Source organism: Serinus canaria, chromosome 2 (genome assembly GCF_022539315.1).
Source record: "Serinus canaria isolate serCan28SL12 chromosome 2, serCan2020, whole genome shotgun sequence".
Taxonomy (NCBI): Eukaryota; Metazoa; Chordata; class Aves; order Passeriformes; family Fringillidae; genus Serinus; species Serinus canaria.
In genome coordinates, this window is record NC_066315.1 from 99,335,787 (window position 1) to 99,359,580 (window position 23,794).

Genomic DNA, 23,794 nt, shown 5'->3' on the forward strand with positions numbered 1-23,794 from the left:
GATGCCATGGTTTAGTTGACGTGGTGGTGTTGGGTCACAGGCCGCACTCGATGATCCCGGAGATCTTTACCGACCCGATGGGTTCCGGGATTCTGAGAAACCCGCCCGCCACAGGGAGGGCGGGGCTCCGGTGGTGACGGTGATGGGCGTGGTCAGAAGGCTGAGCGTGACCCTCTTGTGGGCGTGGTCTCCGCTAAGGGGCGGGGCCAGGTGTGCCCTTCGGACGTAGGGGAAATGCACGCGGCGGCGCGATGACGTCAGGCGGCGCGGGCCGGTGGTGACGGCGGGTCCGGGCGGCCATGGCGCACCGGTACCTGCTGCTGGCGCGGGGCGGCGGCTGCCGCCGGGGGCTGCCCGGGGCCCCGCTGCAGCAGCTGCTCTGCGGGAGGGGCCTGCTCGGGGGCGCAAGGCCCTGCCTGGCGCAGGTGAGGAGCGAGCGGGCCGGGGGTCGAGGGAGGGCCGTGGTGGCGGTGGCGGGCGGCCCCGGGGCGGGGAAAGGCGCCCCGCTGCTCGGAGCCGAGCGCGTCTCTGCTGCCCGCCGCCTTCCCCGGCTCGTCCTCACCCCGTTCGGAGGACGCAGCCTTGGCCTGCTCCGTACCGGCCCTTCCGGGCGGCGACGAACGAGGGCCCGTGGGTGAGTGAGCGGGCAGGCTGGAGTGCCGCGCCTCTCGGCCTGGCAGTGGCAGTCGGCTCCGTGCGGAGAGCCTGCGGGCTCCTTCGGCAGCAGCAGAGTCCTCTTGCAGAGGGAATACAAGGCGACAACCCAGAACTGCTGCTGGTGCTGCATCCGCCGGTATTCATAGAAACTTAGAGGCTGAAGGGACCTTAAGGATTTTCTCTTCCCAACTCCACCGCCATGGACAGGGACACCTCCCACTACACCAGGTTGCTTAGAAGCCCATGCATCCTAGCCTTGAACACTACACGTGCATCTTCTGTGTGCAACATGTTCCAGTGTCTCACCATCCTCACAGTAAATAATTTCTTCCTAGTATCTAACTTAATTTCTCCTCTTTGAATTTGTATCTATTTCTTCCTGTGTTATCACTACAGTTCCTGATAAAGAGTCCCTCTCTGACTTCTCTGTAGATCCACTTCAGATACTGTGAAGGTAACTGTGAGCTCTCCATGCAACTTTCCTCCAGGCTGAGCAGCCCCAACTTTCTCAGCTTCTCTTCGTAGAGCAGGGTTCCCACGTTCCCACTGGTTTCCCAGGTGCTGTGTCCCACCTGATTCCAAAGTTCTTCCATTGCTTTCTCAGGGTGATGAGTTGTGCTAGGTGGGTTTGGGGCTGGGTGAGAGACTGAAATGTTAAAGATTAGTGACTGAGCAGTTTGTTTTGTGTGTCAGTGTTCTGGAAAAGAGGAGCCTAGTTGTTTGCATCCTGGGATTGCATACTGCAATGATGCCACGAACCTGCACCTGTGGTACTAACTGGTAAAGCATGATGTCTGTGTGCACATTCTTAGTAAAATGGCCTTTGTTGCCAGCTGTTACAAGATGTGTATTACCCTTGTTGACAGCTCTAACACAGTGAGGGTATGACAGGCCTGTGGGAAAAGGAAGTTGCTTAATTCCTCTCCCTTTCATGGACATCTTGCTTTTCTTTGTTTTCCTGTAGCATAGAGTGGTGAACAGCCACACCTTTATAGCTGTGAAGGTTATCTCTAAGACAGTGATAATTGTGAAGGAATACACACAGAAGGATGTTAGTAGCTTTGTTGTCAGCATGAATATGTGGATTGTTTGTAATGGTGAATTTGGTTTTGTTTGATCAGAGCTGAACATCGTTTCAACAATAAATAAAACATTACCATCAGTGCTGCTGATCTCTTGGGAAGCTAATTCTTGTTACTTTCAACAAAATTTAAAGAGTTCTTCTTTGGAATCAGTCTTAGGAAGGGGACTTTGTATTCATTCTAGCATCCGGCTTTGTGTGTAGGCAGAAAAATGAGGCTCTTTGTTCCAAAAAGCCATTACTATTTTAAAATTGATCTTCCTGTAAGAAAAAGTGAGTAGCTTGGAGTCATAGAACCTTAGAAAGGCTTTGGTTGGAAAGGACCTTAAAGATCCTCTAGTTACAGTCCCCCTTGCCGTGGGCAGGGACACCTCCCACAAAATCAGGTTGTTCTGCGCACCATCCAGTCTGACCCTGAGTACTTCCAGGCATCCACAACTTCTCTGAGCAACCTGTTCCACTTGCTCACCACCCTCCAGGAGTAAAGACATTCTTCCTAATTTCTAATCCAAATCTCTACTCTTTTAGTTTAAAAACATTTCCCCTTGTCCTACTACTATTTGCCCATGTAGAAAGTAACTTGCATTAAGGTAGATTTCTTTACCAGCTTTTTGCTGTGCGTTGTCCTCTCTTCCCATTATGTTCTTGTGTAATATTTTGGTGGCTGTTAGATAATTAAGACTTTTTGGTTTAATTTTGCTTTGATTTGGAATTTGATAATAGGTAAAACTGTAAACTTCCAGCTTTCTAGAATTAATGGATTCTCTATCTTATTTGTATAGCTAAGCAAATGGATTTTCTGATCCTGCTTTGTGCAGCCTCAGTTTTGTAAACTTTTTAAGTAGTTCTGCTTGTGGTCTTGGGTTTATGTGGCACTCTGGACTAGTAACGTTTTATGGGTTATTTTAACTCTAAAACTGACCTTTCTGTGTTTTTCTTATCTAGAACTTACATTTATAAAGTCTTGAGTTTTAGGATGGTGTCACAAGGCTTGCCTAAAAGAAAAAAATTCAGATTTTTGGTTTGATTTGGCTTTTTTGGAGGTTTTGTTTTTGGTTTTGTGGGGGTTGTTTTTTGTTCTTTGTTGTTGTTGTACATACAGTGAAATTTTTTGCCTCTGGGAGATCCTTGGCAAGAGTTTCCTGGTATACAGCCTGAAACAGCATCCAGTCAAAATGTGCTCTGTTTGCTTTCTCTCTGTTTATGCTTATATCAGCTAAGCTTGCTGTGGCATTCCCATTGTCAGACAGACCCTGTATCAGGATGATCAGTTTTTGTGCTGGTGTTTTAGAGAATTCTTGAATATCTCCAGTGAAGGAGACTCTACAAGCTCTCTGGACAGCCTGCTCCAGTGCTTAGTCACCCACACAGTAAAGACGTTCTTCCTCCTATTCAGGTGGAGCTTCCTGTGCATCAGTTTCTGCCCATTGCCTCTTGTCCTATTGCTCAGCACCACTGAGAAGAGCCTGGATCAACCTTCCTGGCACCCTTCCCTCAGATACTTAAAGACAATAATGAGGTCCCCTCTCAGCCGTCTCTTCTCAAGGCAGTCAGGTGACTCTGAAGGTGCCATGAAGTCACTTGTTCCTTTTTCTCACAAAGCAGCTTCAAAGCACTCACCTCTCTGCATATTAACTTGACAGGTGACTGTGTGTGTTCATGGAATTAAGGATCTGTAGAGACAATCCAGCAAGAAGCAAGTCCCATTATTTAGCTCTGCCCCAAAGCTGTTGTCTGCTTACCCTTCTCTCTCTCCCTCACTTAAACAATAACTTAATTCCGTAGTAAACCTGTGCTACTCTGGCTGAGCCAGGCAATTAGATTTGGCTTAATTAAACATTTCTTTTAAACATGAGCAGTTGTTTCGTCTTAGTTGGAGTAAAGCTTTCAGCATATTCCAGTCTCTTTGCAAATAAAAAGTAATTGGAGTTTGCAGAAGAACTAAGTCCTTAATTTTTCTGTGTTGTAGGGGACCACTAATAGGAGAAAAACCCACTGTTTCTTTGAGTTTTGTCAGTTGCTGCAGCATTTGCTCCCTGTCTGTATTTGAACTATACATGATCTGTGGCAAACTCCTTATTTTATTGCCCACATGGCTGCATCCAACTTGTCCTAAAACTTCTTCTAGGAGCACAGACAGAATTGCTCATGTTGGAGGTCATAATGTATTGGATTTAGTAGCTGTTCTCTACATTAGCTTCTCTCTAGACTTTCTGCACTGTACATGATTCTGAGAATCCATGAAATACTCTCTTGTATTTTCAGTATCAGATTTTCTTCAGAGACATGCAGCAGCACAAAACTAATCTTGACCAAGCAGCCCAAGAATTCTTAGCTCAGTCTACAGCAAAAGCAAGGAATGGGAACATTTTGGTGTTCTTCTTTGTTCCAGCAGGTGGAACTACAGGGATGCTTGAAATAAGTCTAATGTATTTCATCATTTAACAAGGGGTGGAAGAGGAAGCTCCAGACAGAAGATTTCAGCAGAGTTACAGCTTTCAGTTAATGAATGACAGGATGCCTAGGGTAGTTCTAGTGTGCAACCAAGTAATCAAAAGTTTATTTGATATATAAAAATTTTGTTTACAGCCACTGTACCTTGACCATAGCACTGAGCTTCCCTTCACCAAAATAGTTCTAGAGGTGATAGTCCCAGATGGATGTTTGCTGTCATATAAGGCTACTCAGAGTCATGTTTTCAGGACCTGTTGCTTTTCAGTTAGTGTTTGGTTTTTGCAGTTTACTATTTCTGTGGCACTTAAGGTAAATAGCTTCCAATCAAAAAATCCAGGAGGCTGAGTGCCTTTATGTGGTGGAAGGGAGTGGAGGCAGAAGGAAAGTCAGTCTGTGGGGAAATCTTGGAAAATTTTGTTTCTCAGAAGTGTTGGAAAAGCTTATGAAAGGGATCTTATCTAAAATATGTCCTTCTTGAAGAAATCAGATATGATTTTTCTTGAATAAAATTGCAGGTTATACTTTTTTTGAAGTATCATTTGTAGTAGCAAAATTTTGTTAAGAACTAGTAAGTTTAAATATTTAATTTTCCTTCACTGCACTTAAATTATGAATAACAGTAAACAGCCGTAGAACAAGGACACCAAGGACAAGAATAAGCCATGTTAAGGCCTAGGTTTGTTGTGGTTTTATAACTGGATGTTTACCCACATAGGGCTTTAGATCTTCTTTTTGAACTGAGATTCCTTGTGTGTTTTAGTTTCTTAGCTGGATGTAAGCATTGTCTCCCACATCCCTTTCTTTTGGATTCAGGTAGATCTCTTATATTCAGAAGTTACAACTTCTTAACTATTTGAAGGAAGGTTGCAGACAAAACATGATTGAGTAGTGTGTGGATCTCGCCTGTACAGTCACAGTTAATGTCGCATTTCAATGTCATTTGGCTGGTATGATTAAACATGTCCCATAGAAATCAGTGTGTATTCAATGTTCATAACTTGTAGTGTTTTCTGCTTGATTTTTCTCTTTTAATGAACAATGTTTTGTTTGTCTGTAAGATGAAACTCGGTTCTTAACAACAAGGCTAAAAATCTCCTTGGTGTAGAAATTACTCTTGATGAACTTTTCTTTTTCCATTGGTATCTTACTTTCTGGCACACAGCAATTACTACAATATCTGTAGTAAAGTTCCAGTTGTAAAGTATCGTCTGACTAGCTGCAAGGCTCTACTAGAGAACTTGAAGATTTTTGTGGCATGTTCTTGTTGCTTTATATTTCTTTTTCATCTTTCAGCTCTGTGACCAAGTTACTCCTGGAGTTACTGCTGATAGAAGCACTGTTTTGGCAAGTGTAATCGCTGCTTGCAGAAGGCTTTTCTCTCAACCTCCCAAAGGTGACTCTAACTTTGATTCGTGAAACAAAGCAGACTGCTTACATACCTTGCTGAGGACTGTATTTAGGTGCTATTTAGCTTTATTGTCTGTGGGGAAGTCAGTTCTTGCACTAACCAGCCTATAATCTTGAGATGGAACATTTGATTTATGGGATTTTTAGGAGCTGTTAAAGAATAGTATAGTTTGTTCAACACTGTGCAGTGAAGCTTCCTGTTGACCTAAATTTCTCCATCTCTGGTTAAAACATAGCTTTACTTCAGGTTATTAAATAGATGTGATATTCTCTTGTCAACACAGCAGATTTATATATGGAGACCTGGTAGAGCTTTTCAACAAAAAGACCAGAACAAAGCTGGTTTTGCAGTCTGTATGTTCCTAGCTTCTTTGCTGGTGTATACATTCAGCTTGTGATTACTGAATTGTGATGAAAGAATTATAAAATAAAAACCAGTTGTGAGCTCCTTTCCTCTTTCTCAATAGGATTTGAAAAGTATTTTCCCAATGGGAAGAAATCTAATGGAACTAAAGGTACACCTGGAGAAACAAAAGGTACAAAAAGCTGCTTCAGTTCTTTATGGAATGTGTATTCATTAAATTAGATTTTGGCATAACAATTGTGAGTTTGGGTTTTAGGTTTTTTCTTTATTTTTCAGGGAAGATGTAGTTGTACCAGAATAGTTTAGAAGTGCAAATTGGCATGTTTTTATTATACATGATATGAAAACAAAATAGCGTTCATCTTCTGGAATAATATTTATTTTTATGCTTCTGTTGGAGTGCTGTCCCTCAGTTATAAGTTAACAGACCTCTCTTCTGGTTGTAACTCTTTCTCTGTCATTTAATGGACTATATATCTGGTTTTTTCATGGAAAATGCTGTTTTTCACATCATCTAATTATTGTAGTATTGCAGACTAGTGTATTTTTCAGAACATCTCCTTAATATAATTAATAAAAGGTACGGTGAGATTAGCATGAGATGTAAAAGAAATTTTTTTTTTTTTTTTTAGAAACAAAGCAAGCTACTTCCAGACAACCCAGCGGAACTAGTAGTGGAGGAGGTGGGAGTGGTGGAAAAAAAGGAGGGAAGAAAGAAGAAACTAACTGGTGGACCAGATTACAGAAGGTTTTGACTATAAAATATCTTTCTTTATGTCACTAACCTTGCATGATTTTGCTTTTTAAGGCCATATTCTGATTGTCCAAGTCTTGCTCAAGCCTCCTGTGCCAGGCTTTTCATGGCAACTGGCTCTAGATGGCTTCCCACTCAGTACCTTTCATGAATAACTATTTTGTGCATAACTCCAGAGGCATCTGCCTCTGTTCAGGAATGTTAATGAAGTTTAAGCTGTGTGAATGTTGTTTTTAGTAGTCAGTATTCTTAGAGAGAAGCCTCAGACCTTTAAAGGCCTCGTGTTTTGTTTCAATGGCAATTTGGAGAATTTTTCGATCACACAATGGTCATTAAATGTAGTTTGCTCTTACATGTTCTGACCTTGATGGAATACTTAGGTGAGTTTTCCTTTGAAATTTACTGCCTTTTATTGCCAGGTGTAACACAAAGATGATGGCACCTGACAGTACAGGAATATATAAAATATTCCTGTATGTATATAGAGAATGTTTTTGGTGCACGTTTTTCATCCTTCTTATTTTCTTTTTCTTTTGTAATTTTTTCCTTTATTTTTTGTTGTTCATGTATGCACTCCTGGAGACCAAAGATAATTGTTCTAGAATGGAGGCAGAAAGGTCATGTGATTATATTTTTTTTCCTTTATAAAAACAGTAGTTCATGAATCAAAACTCTTCAATTACTGTTTGTAAAACACTTAAAGAATTTCTATTGCTGTAATGCCTCAGTTCTATGTGAAATTTCTGAAATGTGTTCATACAACAAAACAGACCTTTGTTTAACATTCTCTGTGTCAACCTTGAGGGCGGGAAATAGAAGCTACAAAGAAATACCAGAACCTGTTTCCTATGTGCTTACTGTATTACAGACTCTAATTTTTCTTTTTGCCTTCTCCATTTCCTAGGGTGACATTCCATGGGATGTCAGGGAGTTTCGGATGTATGTAGTGGGAAGTTCTTTTTTCTGGACAATGGTTGTGTACTACTTCTTCTTCAGGGTCCCTGGGAGAGAAATCACCTGGAAAGACTTTGTCAACAGCTACCTTTCTAAAGGATTGGTGAGTGGGGAGGGGAATCATTGTGAAATATCACAGTGCTGAAGATGCTCATTTCTGCCTTCCTAGTTAGGCTTGTGTTTGTGTGTCTGTAGAGAGAGAATTGGCTCAGTGTAATTTTCAAGGGAAAAAGGACTTAGCTTTCATTTTAATCGGTTCCTAGATCTGATGTTCTGGATGGATGTGTGAAGATTTATGTCATTTCAAGAGAGGAGAGGGAATAGCAATTCAGGACAAAACTTTGGTTGAATAACTCATGTGGGTGCTGGGGCAGTGTAGCCACACTCTCTGGGTATGGCTTTACAGTACAGGTAAGCTGACGTAATGGTTTAAAGAGACATGCCAGCTGCCTTTGGAAGAAATTTGCTCTGAACCTTATCACCTGCATGAGCCCATCCCTCTGAAAAGAAAAGGTTTTCTGCTTGTTTCATGTCTAAAATCAGTTCCTTGGGGAATCTGAGAAGCAGCAGTGGTAACAGAAGGGAATGGGTGGGGAATGGAAGAATCCTTTCATTGGCATCCCTTCATCTCTGACTGTGTTGTAAAGTAGCCTCCTCTCTTTGTTTTCTCCTGTCATTTTTTCTTACCTGGAGCCACTACTGGAGCAATCAATTTTATCATCAATATCCTATCTCTCTGTAGAACTTGGCAGCTTTCCATACTTGGAGGAATAGGTTGGTGATGCCCTGAAGTTCAGGAGATTGTCTTGCACAGGCTTTTTCCACTTCAAGAGCCATGAGTTCTTTGCTCTGCTCCCTCCCTGCTTGTAGCTTCGCCCTACGGATTAGGAAGGCATTGGTTTGCTTTGTCCTCTAGGTTTCAAACCTAGAGGGATTTTCTGTTAACACAAAATTAACCTTCCATTGCCTTACTTTGGTAAGCTGCTGAAAAGGGTGTCTCTTACCTTTCTTTTCTAACTGATCTCTGCAGAGCTGCTCAATATGCTTCTGCCTAGACTGTCTTACAATCAGTCCTGTTCTAAATTGGTGGTTTTGTACACCTTGTGAAAAAAACCCTTACTGATTAAATTTCTGAAGTAGTGAGACACTGAACTCTGTAAAAATATTAGTTTAGCTCTTACAGTGTGATAAAGCCTGAAGCCTCCTTGCAGAAAAGCATTGTGAAAGTTGGCTGTTGCCCAAAACCAGGTTTCTTGTGTCTTTGTAAGATGTGGTGTGGATATTAAGACAGACTAAATGTGTAGCTATTAAGTGCTGTTGGCTGCCTTAGTAGTGGGGGGAAGACAGCACTACTGGAGTCATGTGCTTTTCAAAACAAAGGTGTTCAGGTAGTGTTGTGTGAAATCAGGTTAGTTCTAGAGTGACTTCTTAGCTCATGTTTTCCTTCAGTTCCACCAGAAATGGCCACAGGTAGTGAGTTCAGAGAGCAACCTTACTAACCTGTGTGCAGTTCAGGCCCAACTTCTAAAACTAGAGTGCTAGTTTTAAATGCTTTAAAAATGTTAAAACCAGTTATTTTATGGAAAGGGGAGGAAAACATGGAAAAATTTTTAGTTGACTTTCTAAAAAGGCCCTGTCAAATCCAAGAAGCTAACCACTGGAGGAGACCTGTAAAAAGATCTTAATGGTATATATCTGTTAAACCTGTAGCACAGTTCTTAGGTTTATATAGTGTCTGTTACCCCAGCTAAATACTTTTTAATGTAATGGATGTTACTGTATTTAATATTGTAGCACAGGAAGCCCTTTCTGTTAGGGAAAACAGTTGTAAGAACAAAGTTCAGATTTCCCTCATTTTGCTCAGTTTGGTTTGTTTTGGAAGCTGCTCTGAGAGTTTGGAATCATATAACTTAATGGTTTTGGTGTTTGACCACTGAGACAATTAACTACTGTTTAACTGTTTTACTGTAACTGATTTTTGCTGATGCATGCATTGAGTTTTTCCTTGAGAAAAGGATACGATGTCAGTCTTTCAATCTAAATTCTGTTGTGCCAATATTCCTTTTTTTCCTGATTACATACATGATTCCTAATGGCAAACTGTAGACTGTGGAACTGTCCTGAGGTACATGATTAATTGTAGTCTCCTAAGTGGAAAACAGAAAGATTCACATTTGTTATCTGAAGCTGTGGTGGAAGCACAGTGACTGTACACTCTTCACTCAGGTTTTGTTCTTTTCTCCTCCTGCAGGTGGACAGACTTGAAGTGGTGAACAAGCGCTTTGTTAGAGTCATCTTTGTTCCTGGAAAGTCTCCTCACGAATGGGTAAACACTTTTAATACATGTACATGAGATATTAGAAGCAGCAAAACAGTCTTTTTATGTAAAGTTTGAGACAAAAACTTGGCCTGGATCAAAAGCATGTTTTCTTGTTACATCATCCTACATCAAGTGTTTTTCACTTTACTGTATCAGTTTTTTTGCCATAGATACCTTGAAACTATGACAAGTAGTTCCTTTCCAGCACTATGCTCTTTAATACAGATACTTAAACAGGAAGAGCAAGAAATTGCTGGAGGTTCTGTATTTTTAACTGCTGTTTTCCATCTGCTCAAGAAAATCCCAGACTTAAGTCCACATACTTAGGAATCTTTTCTGTTCCAAACTGCTTTAGCCAGTTACTTGAGAGAACAAAAAGAAGTGTTTGTTTCCAAAGTATTTATTTCATGGAACTGCTCTTCTAGTAGCACAGCAAGGAATAGACTGATGCAGGTGAAAGTTTTCCAAAGAATGATACTCAGTGTCAGAGACCTAATAAAAAAAAATAAAATTTTCCTAGAAAATTCAAAGCATTAGAAAAGCTTTATCAGGTTATCTCTTCTTAGGTGGTGGAGCTCTTCTTAACTGTCTTTATGAAACAAGGTCTGCAAGTCCCTCCTGGGTAAAGTGAAATCTGCAGCAATTACTTAATCAGTGGGTTTCATTGTGGCTTATTTATACACCTACTCTTTAGCCCACATACAACCAGTTGCCTTTGTTTCCCAATCAGTTAACTGCTCTGTTTTTTCTTTTTCAATGCTCTGTTTTTTCTTTTTCAATGTTAGGGTAAGGAGGGACAAGTCAGGCAGGTCGTAGTGCAAAAGGGGAGATTTTCTTGACCAGATCTCAACACATTTTGAAAGTAATGACTGGATTTTTCTTTCTGGTCTGTGATATTTTTTTTGCTGTTTTTTGGTTTGTTGGGTTTTTTTTGTTTGGTTGGTTGGTTGGTTGGTTGGTTTTTTTTGTGAAGACAGCTGACTTTAAAACTAGTATAAACTGCAGAAGCTTTTCATAAGAAAAGCAAAAACTTTTCTTAATGAGAAGGACTGAGACCTTCAAATGAAACAGTAAGTTGTATGACTGCTGTGTTTCCAGGTTCAGTGCTCTGTATTATTCTGACTATATAGGTCCCTTATAAACATCTGTTTATTACTCCCTTCCATTTTTTTTTCTGAAGAAAATGCCAGTATTTCCATCTGTTTAAAATGCCCTAAAACTATTGGGATTTATCATCTCTGCAGAAGCAGTGATAGATGCAAGTGTATACAGGTTGGGAGCTTCAGATTTGTTGGGTGCCTCTTATACCAGTTAAACACTTGACAAGGCAACTTAAACTCGGTCCAAATCTAACACATGCACAAGGAATTACCAGACTAGAAGAAGCTGCCTTGTAGTAAAGGTGAAATAAGATAGGGCACTTGGTCATCTCTGCTATTTTCCTCGCAGTACGTCTGGTTTAATATCGGTAGCGTGGACACTTTCGAACGGAATCTGGAGACTGTGCAGCAAGATCTGGGAATAGAAGTGGAGAACAGATTGCCTGTAGTCTACTCAACAGAGAGTGATGGGTAAGAAGTTACTTTAAAAAGTCTCTGGTAAAAAAAAAAGGTTGTGTTTACAATAGAGAAGTAGGTTTGTAATGCGCATCCCTTATGCTTCACTAGGTGGCAGTATTATCAGAAAAACAATCAGCTTGGGTTTGTTTTTAATGTTAAGTGTAAGAGACTCTGTTTAGTACTTTGTCTATGAAGAAATCCATATCCTCTTACTCTAAATATAGCTTCGTATTATATAAATGTTTTACTGTTATGCCTTTCTTCATTTAAGCCCTTCCTCCCTGTGACTTTTACTAGAGCAAGGGTTAGCTGGGCACAGCAGCAGAGCTCCAGAGATGATGCTTATGTAGATTTTTGAGCGGACAGATTATATCATAGAGCCACTGGCTGAAATATTCTTGGCATCGATTTTTGGCCAAAAACTAAGCATAAGTCAAATTTTGAGGCCTTGGAAAAAAGCAAGAAATGAGTGATTAAGTAAATGACACTAATCTGCCTGTTAACAGAAACTGGAAGATGGATCATGCTCCTAATAATTAAGAAAAATAGTACTGATATTAGATTTACAGCACTGTTGCTTTTCATTAGGGAATAATGGCTCTGATACTAGATTTGTGTTCTGAATTTCATTGACCTTACTTAGAAGACAGTAAAAGTGCTTCTCTGATGTATTTTTCCAAATGGCTTAGAAGACAAACGTACTCTTTTAACCCAGGGATTAGTTTCTTTTTGGTTCTAAGTGAGCAGTTTAGAAGTTACTCTTACTGATGTCTGTCAGGTTTTTTTATCATCAGAAGTTCGACTTTGGGTGTAGTAGCCCATGTGACTAATGAAAATGGCTCATTTACTGCCTCTGTTGTGTTTATGTACTTGGGGGTATTTGTTTTGATTTAGGGGGATGGAGGGGAATATCTTGGTTTTACTGCAGTTTGTGTTACCAAGTTGCTGCTGCCTCTTGGTCTTGGTGGCAGCAAGAAGAATGGCCTTAACTCTGGGCAATCCTACAACTTCAGACAGAGGTTTTTATTTCCCTGTTCTACACACTGCCTGCCTCATTTCCCTATTTCTTCATAATGGAGCATGCCATGGTCCATAAATTAATCTGTTGAGCCCTTATTTAAACAAACCTGGGGAAAAGTGATGGTCAGGGCAATGCAGCACTTGTGTGAAAAGGCTGCATGTTGGCCTGAGGCTTCTCGACACAGACTGGGAAAAGCAGATCAGTTCCTATGCCTTTTTCAGCCTTGTACAGACTTTTACTTCCTGAATCCTTCTTTCTGACCGCATCCCTGATCCTTTCCTCCTCAGTGCCTGTTCTTCATATAGATATTTATATATATTGCTCTGCCCCAGGAATGCCATAGAAAACAGGAGAGAACAGCTAAGTATCATCAAAGTACTGTTGTTCCCTGTTGGATCAGAATCTGCTGAACAGCACAGTAAAGGGAAAAATCCTTCTTTTCCTCTTTATCCCAGGAATGTGGGTTATCTGAAAAGCCTGGAAATCCCGTGCTTTATGATTGTCATTCTTTTCTGCATTTTGTTTTTGCTGAGTGTGGATGGAACATCTTGTGAGCTGTTTGTTGAAGCTGTTCCTTTTCACAGAAAAATCTGTACAGTGTTCAGATACTATGATAAAGAGGACTGTGTTAGGGTTTTGGGCTTTTACAGAGCTGTGCTAGAAAGCTGGAGGACAATGGACAATGAATAATAATTCTAAAAAATCCAAAACCACACAACAGAAACAAAAAACCCCACCCCAAGAAACCACTCCCTCCCCCCTGCAAATCTGTATCCTTGAAAATGAAAATTAAAACATAGAAAGGAGAAAAAAAAATGTAAAAAGCTGAAAGACCTCAGGGAAGAAGAGCATGTATTTTGGAGAGAAATTTCTGCTTGAAGTAATAGGATACACTGTCTATATGCTACCTAATGCAGCTTACTTTGAGAATATAGCCATTTACATAACTAGTCCTGTAAGTTTACCTTTGAAAAATAAGCTACTTCTGTTTATTAGATAATGCAGTTTTTCCTCTGCAAAACTCAGCAATATTACTTGATGTGCTTGGTTTAAAAATGAGCAACTATAACTGTAACAATTTGTTCCCAAATTTATTTTGGTGGTTTCCCAGTGTGAACAACCTGCAGAAGTACAAACATTACAAGTTAATTGAGTATTAGTCCTGAATTTGCTTATAATGGAACCAACATCTTCTGTGTGTTATTTGCAGTAATGGATTTTTGTGATAGGTTTCTCTTTTTTTGTTTGTTTTTCTCCACAGATCATTTCTCCTCAGTTTGCTGCCTACAATTCTGATTATTGGTTCATTGCTGTACACATTAAGAAGAGGTCCTGCAGGTTTAGGTCGGGCAGGGCGTGGAATGGGTGGACTTTTCAGTGTTGGTGAAACTACTGCCAAAGTCCTTAAGGATGAAATAGATGTTAAATTCAAAGATGTAGCTGGCTGTGAGGAGGCCAAATTAGAGATAATGGAGTTTGTTAACTTCCTGAAAAATCCCAAACAGTATGAGGATCTGGGAGCAAAAATTCCAAAGGTAAGGGATCGATGACTTAGACTTATTCTTCTAGTAGTCCTCAGTATTCTAAACTGTACTAGGACTGTTTACATATGCAATGCTTTCCAGCTTCTGTCTTCCAATCAGAAAAAAAAATAAGCAAGCATTAAGTGTCAGTAGTGTAACTGTGGTGCCAGAAGACTTGCTTTTTGGAATACATTATCTGTTCATGTGGACCAGAAGTGATACACATATAGGTATAACAGCAATTTTGCAAGTGGTTATTACAGAATTGCCTTTTGGCTGTGCTGGCAGGGGAGTCCACCTGATGATATACCTTTCTTTTTTTTACTTAATATGTCAGTCAAAGAAAACACTGTTCCTGCAATTCTAAGACAGCATGGTAGTGTTGTATCTAATTTGTTTTTTCTTTTGCTCCTTTAAAGGAGGGATTAATCTTCAATTATTTCCTTGCATGATTTTGACTGTGGTGAAAGAAAAGCCAGAGGGCTCAATCTCATCGACATGTTATTTCATAGGCTTAATATTATGTTCTCTTTATGAGGAAAATATATCTGCTTCTCTTGCAGGGGGCAATTCTGACAGGTCCTCCAGGTACTGGGAAAACACTTCTGGCTAAAGCTACAGCTGGAGAAGCCAATGTGCCATTTATCACTGTCAATGGCTCAGAGTTCTTAGAGATGTTTGTTGGTGTGGGTCCAGCACGAGTAAGTCTTTAGCCTTCCTCTTTTCTTTCAGTATTGGCTGTTGAAAGGGTGTTGTCAGGTTTGCGAGACAAATGGTGTGATTACAGTTGAAGTTGTTGCTTCTATGCAGATTTCTTACAAGTGATACCACGTGCAACTGTCTAAACACAAAAATCATCAGTGTACCTTTAAAAAAAGTTACTGAGGCAGTTCACTAGCTGAACTGCCCTAATGGTTTCAGGCCATTAAGGATGTGTCTCTTTTCAGGTGCTTGAGAACACAAAACAGCACTCTTTAAGCTCTGTTGTATGGCCTACTGTCCAAAATTCGCATCTCTTCATGTGTGCTGTACATTTTTTGTCATCAAAGAAGCGCTCTGTAATTGCATCACTAATGTATAAAGTAGTAAAGCTCTGAGCTGCTTCTAATTCTCACTCAGGTCAAAATTCTCCATTAATTTTTCATTTCCTGTTTGCTCCAGTTGGATTCCTCAGTTGTAGATCTGTTAACTCACTGAACTGGTTTTAATAAGGTCCTTCTGATAGGTTTGCAAGCAGAGGAACATGGCAATGTTGCATCTAAAATTCAAGTCAGATTGTGCTGTAACTACCACAGTAGTTAGGTAATACCTTGCTTAAAATATGAAAGTCTAAAAAAAATTTCAGCTATCTACTCATGTCCTGGATGTTTTTTCCAGACTTCTAGAAGTTAATTCAACTCCCAAATGAATATTTGGAGGGGAATTAAGCAATTTATCATTGCCTTGAAGGCTGGCTGAAGCCTTTGGAATGAATGCTTCTTCATTGCCCTACTGAGCTGTAGGGATACTGTAACTGATGTGCCTCTTCCCACCCCTCTCCACCCCCCAACTCAAAGGAGCTACAAACCAGTCTGATACATTCTTTGTTCTCTTGTTAAGGTTCGAGACTTGTTTGCTCTGGCTCGTAAGAATGCCCCGTGCATTCTCTTCATTGATGAAATAGATGCAGTAGGGAGGAAGAGAGGAAGGGGCAACTTTGGAGGACAAAGTGAGCAAGAGAACACACTCAATCAGCTTTTAGTAGAAATGGATGGTGAGTATTTAATGCCTAATACTATGTTGTAATAATGAGGATACTGGAAAGACTATGCTTGTTCAGACCTGCTAACCAAGATTTGGATTCTAGCTTAAATTCAAATTGTCTCTCTTTCCTTGTTTCCTAAAATAAAGCATGGTGACTCACTTTGCTGCAGCCTGATGTTTTACTAAAATTCATTCAGAGAAAAAGAACCCTCGTTCTGTATCTCCTAACTCTTTGTTGTAGTTGAATAGTCAAAAAAAATCTTCACAATGAGAACAGTCTGTCTTTAAAAAAATACAGCTAGCCATGCTGGTTCTGTGATTTCCTGAGCAGTTAATCTATTATTGTGTTTTGAAGATAAAGCAGGATTTGATATAGTACTTCACAAAGCAGAGCCCAAGGCCATTTTCTTGCTTGTTATGAAAAGCTGGACAATGCAGCAATAAATAGAAATATTTTTAGCTTTAAGATCATTTGTTTGAGCTGTCAGTTCTTACATGACCCTGTAAAGTGGGCAGTCTTTATTTCTGGTTTTGGGGTTTTTTTTCACAGAAATTATATTTACACAGCTTTTCTCAATCACTTTTCTTTAACAGGATTTAATACAACCACAAATGTAGTCATTTTGGCAGGTACTAACAGGCCAGATATTTTAGACCCTGCTCTGATGAGACCAGGACGCTTTGACAGGCAGATTTACATTGGTAAGTTTTACCTGGGTGCCTGCAGTCACTGCAGCTATTTATACATGTAGCTTCCTTGCACACACTCAATTTGAATATATATGTGTGTGAAAATTAAAACCATATGTCTTGTATTTTACAGGACCCCCAGATATAAAAGGAAGAGCGTCCATTTTCAAAGTTCACCTTAGACCTCTGAAATTAGACACTGTCTTAAATAAAGACAACCTAGCAAGAAAGCTTGCATCACTAACCCCTGGGTTTTCTGGTAAGTGACTCCTAATGCCACTAATATTTTCCAAGCTTTAGATGTTTGATTTCCCTACTAATTCTGGTTTTCTTGCACCTGATTTTCTGGATGGCATTCGATTTCATTGTATTTATTGAGACAGCCTGAAATTCTCTTTGCCTGTTAGAGCAAGTAGGAGATTTCTGAGGGTCTCAGGTTTTGTCAGCTTCAGTCAGGGTGACATGAAGAGGGAGTTTGTTCTGTCTTCAGTACAAGCAATTCAAAGGTTTCTGATTGTTATCACTCCTGTGAGTGTTTTCCTTTGTTTGTCCTTTCCTTTGTTTGTTTCATTCTTGAACACTTCTGGAGAAGACCTGGATTTTGTGAAGTTTGTGTTCATATTCTGTAGGGGGGTTAATGTGGATGTAAAAAGCAAAAAACACTGCAGAATTCAGCTGCTGGTCAGATTTGAAATTACAATTACAAATACATATTTGAAATTAATTAGATTATAAGACAGTAATGGGAGTTCTCACATATATTCCCAATTCAACGCTTGTGAATTCTTCACTGGTTTTTGGTCTATATAAAACAGGTTTTCTGTGATTTGACTGGCAATGTTTCTGGTAGCTACAATGATGATGTTTGTTGCCTCAATAGCACTACTGCAAATAGTTTTAACAAAAAGTGGATGGTTTGAAATCAGTAATGTGAAAGGATATCTTCTAAAGATATACCAACATCTGAGCTATACAGAATTCACATGTAGAAAATGCATGCAGCTAAATACATACTAGTATATATTTAAGCATAATCTGTTGCAGACAGAAAAGGAAGGTGAGATGTATCAAACAAGTACTTCACTGGTAATAAACTTTATTTGCTGGCTGTCTACCTGTGAGAAAAATCCTAAAGCCTATAACTACAGTACATGTATTTAAATAGATCTTAAATAATTAAGCTATTTCAGAGCACATTACCTTTAATTTTGAAGCTCAGTGAGAGTTTATAGCACACCAGTTATGGGTAACATTATGTTTATGCTAAACTCAGAAAAAAGTGTTGAAGAGGATCAGTAATTCTTGCCTTCTCTTTTAGGCGCTGATATTGCTAATGTGTGTAATGAAGCTGCTTTAATTGCTGCAAGGCATCTCTCAGATGCTATAAACCAAAAGCATTTTGAGCAAGCAATTGAAAGGGTTATTGGAGGTATGTGAATAGCACCAGTTGTTTCTCAAAAATTGTAATAGGCAACTGCCTTTTTTATATGTGTAGGAAGCCATGCTTTTGGATCTTTGTCCTGCTCTTCAAAGTTGTTTTCTTTCTCTCCTAAACACACTTGAGATTTAGAAAAGAAGTATCCTGTCTACATTGCTGACTTCTGTAATAGAGGAAGGGATACAAAGAGAAATTTCATCAGGACCCGTCTCTAATTTCTTCTTCAAAATGACAAGAAGAAAAGCTGGGTTTAGGGATGCTTTTAACTGCTGCTAGACTGAAGTAGTTTAGAAAAGATTTTTAAAGTTCAAATGTTTTATTTAAATATTTGAATATTCTTAAGAACTTCTATTGAAACTAGAAAGTCTAAGGAAGGACAAGGTTACAGTGAAACCTGGAAGATGTGAATTTCTAAAACTTGCAAGTTTTGGGGTGGTGTTTAAACTTTTTCAATGGATCGCATGTATGGCCTCTAAGTATTGCTCATCATCTTTGCAAATGAGGTGAAGGATTTCAGAGGAGAAAGTTGTGTCTGAAACTATTAATCAAATTTATTTTACAAAGGTTTGGAAAAGAAAACTCAAGTACTCCAGCCAGAGGAGAAAAAGACAGTAGCATATCACGAGGCAGGGCATGCAGTTGCAGGGTGGTTTTTGGAACATGCTGACCCCCTGTTAAAGGTAAGAAGGCTAATTTGGACTTTTAATTTTAACATTAGCATGAGCAACATCTTTTTCTTTGTAGTTCCCCCCTCCCCCACAGTGTTAAGTACATTTTGCTTCATTTCTTGTAACTTTCTTAACTGACTTAGCTGTTACGTCGTTTGTGATATAAATGTCCTTTGAAAGTGAGAGATCTGTTCTCATGAATCTGACTGCCTTGATGGCTGCTTTTTCTCTGGGGCTTTCAGTACTGATCAGTGGTTTAAGTTATCCTTACCAGGTTACACAGGAATTCTTCAGGAATATAGAAAGCTAAATTTTAGTTTCTATTTGTTTCTTTTGGCTTCACAGCATGAACATAGAGGAAAAAGCACCCCAATCTCCCTAACTTGCTTTAACATTCGTAGTTTTGTATAGCTGTGTTTTCATCTCAGGCTTAAAAATATTGTATGATTTACTTCTGGAAGAAAGGTCATTAGTAAATGTGGAAATTCCTTAAACTATTCAAAATGCTATATCTGTCACAGAGTACATAATGCCCAATAACATTCAAGGAATTGTGGATTTTAATTAAAATGGTCTTTTTAAAATATGATACGGTTTTTAGAGAAGATATGACAGTGGTCTTACCTTTCTTTTCCAGATATTCTAGTAGTTGTTTTCCCAGTTTAGAGCTAGCCAGGGCTTTTAAGGATAAAACACAATGGGGGCAAAACTGTAAACGGAAATAATGTCTGAATTAAACCTCAAGGGTGAGTATGGTGTAGGTTGCGGTATTAAAAATAAATCAAACTGAAGAATGCTTTATGGTTTTAAACACTGTTTAGTTGTAGCCCTGTTACTTTTGTTTGTAGGTATCTATTATTCCACGTGGTAAAGGACTGGGTTATGCTCAGTATTTGCCCAAAGAACAGTATCTTTATACCAAAGAGCAGCTACTGGACAGAATGTGCATGACTCTGGGAGGACGTGTGTCTGAGCAAATCTTCTTTGGAAGAATTACTACTGGTGCCCAAGATGACTTGAAGAAGGTGACCCAGAGTGCATATGCTCAGGTATGGGCTTCAGTGAGACTTCTTTTTTTCATTTACTGTTTTCTTTATCTCTGACTTAATTAATATTTTGCTGTGATGCAGTTTCATCAGATGTATCTCTCTGAAGCCTTGTTTCAGTAAACACTGTATGAATAAGCATCATGGTGTTGTTTAGAGATGCTCATGACCAAATATTTTATTTCAGTCTCACAACAGCAGTCCATGCATTAGGCTTCAATTACTGCCCTACGTCTGCCCACAGGAATGTACACATTGCAGTTGGAGCCCATTGGATTCAGTTACATGTGGGAGTTGTTACTCTTATTTTAAAATGGAATTTAGTGCTCAGAATTGATCATATCATCCTACATTTACAATTGCCCAGTGTGAAGATTTAATTCGAGTTCACACTTGAAATCCAGACAACCTTGTTTGAAAGCACTATTAGATGTCAGTTAAGGCTATGGGAATTAAGACATTGGTTTTTGTTTGTATCATATTAACTAATGTAGATGAGTAATTTAAAATCTTATCAATGCAATGACTCACCTAAGTGTAGCTGTGGGCTACACACAGGTGTATTACTACATTTCCTGCATCAGGACAAAGGTTATCATCTCATAAGACACTCACAAGGAGTAAAGGACATTTTGGAGTACACTTATCTTCCCCTGCATGCTTATCCCCAACCCCACCTACTTCCTGGTCTCAGGTGTGCTTCTTTTGCCTCAGGTCTGGAAGGCAATGTGTAATGATATCCTGTTAATTCTATGAGATCTTCATGACTCTTGCTCAATTTTAAATTTATAAAATAAGTTTACTTACAGACTTTTGTACATGTCAACCAAAATTAAGAAAGCAGGTTAAGATGCTTGGTTCTAATGGTGAGATCTCTTTGAATTCTGAATATTCGTTGTCATACCTGTGTAGATCTTGCTATAGTGGGAAGTGCTGCTTTCGTAACCATCAAATGGATGTTAGCCATGGAGTGAATAAATAAATAGCTGTTTGAACTTGCTTCTGCCTCTGCTGGAGCAAAATGCAATTTAAAACATCCACATTTGGCAACCGGACAAGTCAGTATTCTGTACTGAGTGAAGCAAGATAAGAATTGTTTGACATTTGTAGAGGAGTGTCTTGAGATGAGAGATAGCATATGATTTTTGGACGTGACAGAAAAAACCTTCAAGACCCTCTACTTTAGTACTTAAGTTAGCTTGCCTTTATGGGTGAGTAGAATATGCTAAACTTTAGAAGTATTTTGAATTGGCAAAACACTTCTGTTTCTGGTAAAGAAAGGTTTTACTGCTTAAGGAAGGCTGATGTGTTTTTTGTGTAATAGAATTTAAACAGCAAAGCACTATGCATACCACTAGCAACCACTTTAAAACGGTGTTATTTGTGTCCTTCACTTTAATCAGTAAAAAGAAATAAGTGAAAGTCAATGCACGTGTGTTAACTTCAGTAGACTTGAGTTTTCAGGGAAGGGTTGATGTTACAGGAAAAGATTAGGGTATAGGAACAGGACTTCTTTCCTTTATGTTGGCCATATTTTACATCAACATACTCTAAATTCTTGCTGTCTCCTTTGTTGATTTAATTTTTTTTCCTTCAGATTGTTCAGTTTGGTATGAATGAAAAAGTGGGGCAGATTTCCTTTGATCTCCCTCGTCAAGGAGACATGGTCTTAGAGAAACCTTACAGCGAGGCAACTGCCAGGTTGATAGACGAAGAAGTGCGGTCGCTAATTAACATTGCCTATGAAAGGACATTAAATCTGCTGACTGAGAAGAAAGCAGAAGTGGAGAAGGTGAGCATTACAGTGTTTTTAGCCACTAAGTTCCAATCTGAATTGAACTGAATTAGATTTAAAATAGAGTCTGTATATGAGGAAGTTTGCTCAAAACCCATTTGATGTAATCTTAGGAATGTGTCACAAGACTTAAACAGAAACCTCCTTTTTGTGTTGGAACACCTCTGAGCATCTCACAAGCATGATTTAACATCCCTCCCTGCTTATATGGTTAATATTCATTTGGGAAGTTGGAGGGAAGAGACTGCCTGCTAACATAGGGTTTAGTAAATGTGATAGGCAAACTTAAAAACACAAAGATTAAATACCAGGACCCCATTTTTTGGGGGCAGAAGAAGCTCCTGTAACCAGCTAAGTTCATATGACTTCCTTTCTCTGAATTCCTTTTTAGTGATAGTAAAAATATCTGTGTTTTCTTCCATTCTGTCCCTTGGCTGCTTGTGGTCTGCCTCACTGCAGCCAAGATTCAGCTTGTGCATATTCTCTTTCTTCATGCCACAAAACCTGATACAGCAAAAGAATAATATTCTAGGATAGGCATCCAATAGGCTTACTGACAAGGAGACAATTTTGTATGTATTTATAAATCCTGTTGTAGCAGGTCAGCATCCCAAAAGAGATCACTGAATGTGGTTTGTGCTGAACAATGAGCTCACTGACCCAAGGCTGCAAACTACCCTGGTGCAGTGTTCACACATTGGTATTTTATGGTGCTCTTGAGCTTGTAACACAACAGCAGCCTGATTGAACCATCCCCACTGACTGGAAGGGAACGCTTGTTTTCATCTGCCACTTAATGTCTTGCATCAGGAACCTTTTGGCAGAAGCAAAAAGCTGCTGTTCTGAAGCAACAATAAAAGCGACAGTGACCCACAGTGAGGTCACTTTGCTTAATCTTAAAAGCAGGATTAGAAATAAAATTGTATTTGTGCTCCCTAAAAGTGCTCAAGGGGGAGAAGAATCTTGTATCTGATGAACTCTGAACAACCTGTTTTTTCCTATCAAAATTAATCAATGCCAAACTAACAGCCTTAAGAAACCCTTCCACATAGGACCCTTCCAAATTAGGTGTTTGATACGTATGACATAACTTGTTGTGCTATTCCAGGTTGCCCTGCGGCTTCTGGAGAAAGAAGTGCTTGATAAAAGTGACATGCTAGAGTTGCTTGGCCCAAGACCATTTGCAGAAAAGTCTACTTATGAAGAATTTGTGGAAGGTACAGGAAGTTTGGATGAGGATACTTCACTACCAGAAGGCCTTAAAGACTGGAACAAAGAGCGTGAAAAAGAAAAAGAGGAGACAACAGATGAACAGGTCGCTAGGCAGATCAGAGGAGGGATGCCATTTTAACTGTGAAGTGTGTGCCCATGGTGACTTGCACTCTGGAAGAGAAACAAACTCACCTAGTTTGTACTTCAAAATGAAAAATATTTATTCAACCAAACTGTATTAGGGTGGAAGAGTGATCTCTTGGGATGAGATAAGGAAGTTCTGCTTTCGATGTACATGTGTGAGATCATCAGTTCACTGGTAAAAGGTGATCAGCTTTTGTTTGCCAGCTGGAGAAGCATACAAGGAATTGGAGCTGCAGTGGAACGCCAGAACTGAGCCTCTCAAGCGTTGGAACAGTTCAGATTCATGCACCGATTTTGTGGCACTGGTTTTTGGTTTTTTGCAAACATCTGTAAGCTTACAAAAATCAAAGGGTTTTTTGATTATTTATCTAAACTATACCTGTATATGACCTGTTTCCAAAAAGAAAAAGAATCATACAAAGTGCATTGTCAAATGTAAAAGTCTGGTTGTACAAAATACTAGCTTTGGAAAACTATCAGCTCTTTCATCTGACCCTTTCCCCTTTACCTCATTTTGATTTTAGAGTTTGTCTACAGAGAACTGCCATGTAAGTTGCCAGTGAAACTGAACACTTGCTTAAATATCTTAAAATGTACTCATGGTTCAGTGTCTTAAATTAAGTCTGAAACTGTTTGGCTCCTGCAGTTTTACCAGTCAGTTTTTTACAGAGTTCTGTAAACTATTGAACATATGAATGTGATGTGTAAATACAGTTTGAGTCAATAAAACAGTACTTTTCTGAACAAAGCTGTCCCTTTTTTTTGTTTTGGTTTGGTTTTTATTTTTTTTTTTTTTGTTTTGGGGTTGTTTTTTTTGTTTTTTTTTTTTTGGGGTTTTTTTTTTTTTTTTTTGGGTTTTTTTTTTTTTTCCTTGCTGGTTTCTGGCTATAGAATTCAGAACAATGCAAAACTGTGTTAATATAGTAGGGTAAAAGGATTGTGTTCACAAGTACAAGCAGCAACC

General features: G+C 39.3%; 1 protein-coding gene across 3 annotated transcripts; it reads left to right on the forward strand.

The window, feature by feature from the left end:
- The first annotated feature begins 245 nt into the window (after window positions 1–245).
- Window positions 246–23,578, forward strand: AFG3L2 (AFG3 like matrix AAA peptidase subunit 2). 3 transcript variants are annotated; one of them, XM_009101943.4, is made up of 17 exons: window positions 246–425; window positions 5,486–5,585; window positions 6,067–6,135; window positions 6,596–6,711; window positions 7,622–7,774; window positions 9,923–9,997; window positions 11,441–11,562; window positions 13,833–14,106; window positions 14,658–14,795; window positions 15,694–15,847; window positions 16,432–16,539; window positions 16,661–16,786; window positions 17,846–17,956; window positions 18,530–18,645; window positions 19,482–19,682; window positions 21,277–21,471; window positions 22,583–23,578. In XM_009101943.4, the coding sequence occupies exons 1-17, from the start codon at window positions 300–302 to the stop codon at window positions 22,823–22,825; spliced, it is 2,427 nt and encodes an 808-aa protein (XP_009100191.1). In that variant the 5' UTR covers window positions 246–299; the 3' UTR covers window positions 22,826–23,578. The 3 variants fall into 3 exon arrangements, with proteins under 3 accessions (XP_009100191.1, XP_050826434.1, XP_050826433.1); XM_050970476.1 differs by lacking the exon at window positions 246–425 and adding an exon at window positions 457–973; XM_050970477.1 differs by lacking the exon at window positions 17,846–17,956.
- The last annotated feature ends 216 nt before the right edge of the window (window positions 23,579–23,794 follow it).

What these genes read in the sequence shown, in the direction of transcription:
- AFG3L2 (XM_009101943.4), top strand. Translation starts at nt 300, where the DNA reads ATGGCGCACCGGTACCTGCTGCTGGCGCGGGGCGGCGGCTGCCGCCGG. An exon ending in GCTACCTTTCTAAAGGATTG is followed by an intron (nt 7,775 to 9,922) that starts GTGAGTGGGGAG and finishes CTCCTCCTGCAG; the next exon opens with GTGGACAGACTTGAAGTGGT. An exon ending in AGAAAGCAGAAGTGGAGAAG is followed by an intron (nt 21,472 to 22,582) that starts GTGAGCATTACA and finishes GTGCTATTCCAG; the next exon opens with GTTGCCCTGCGGCTTCTGGA.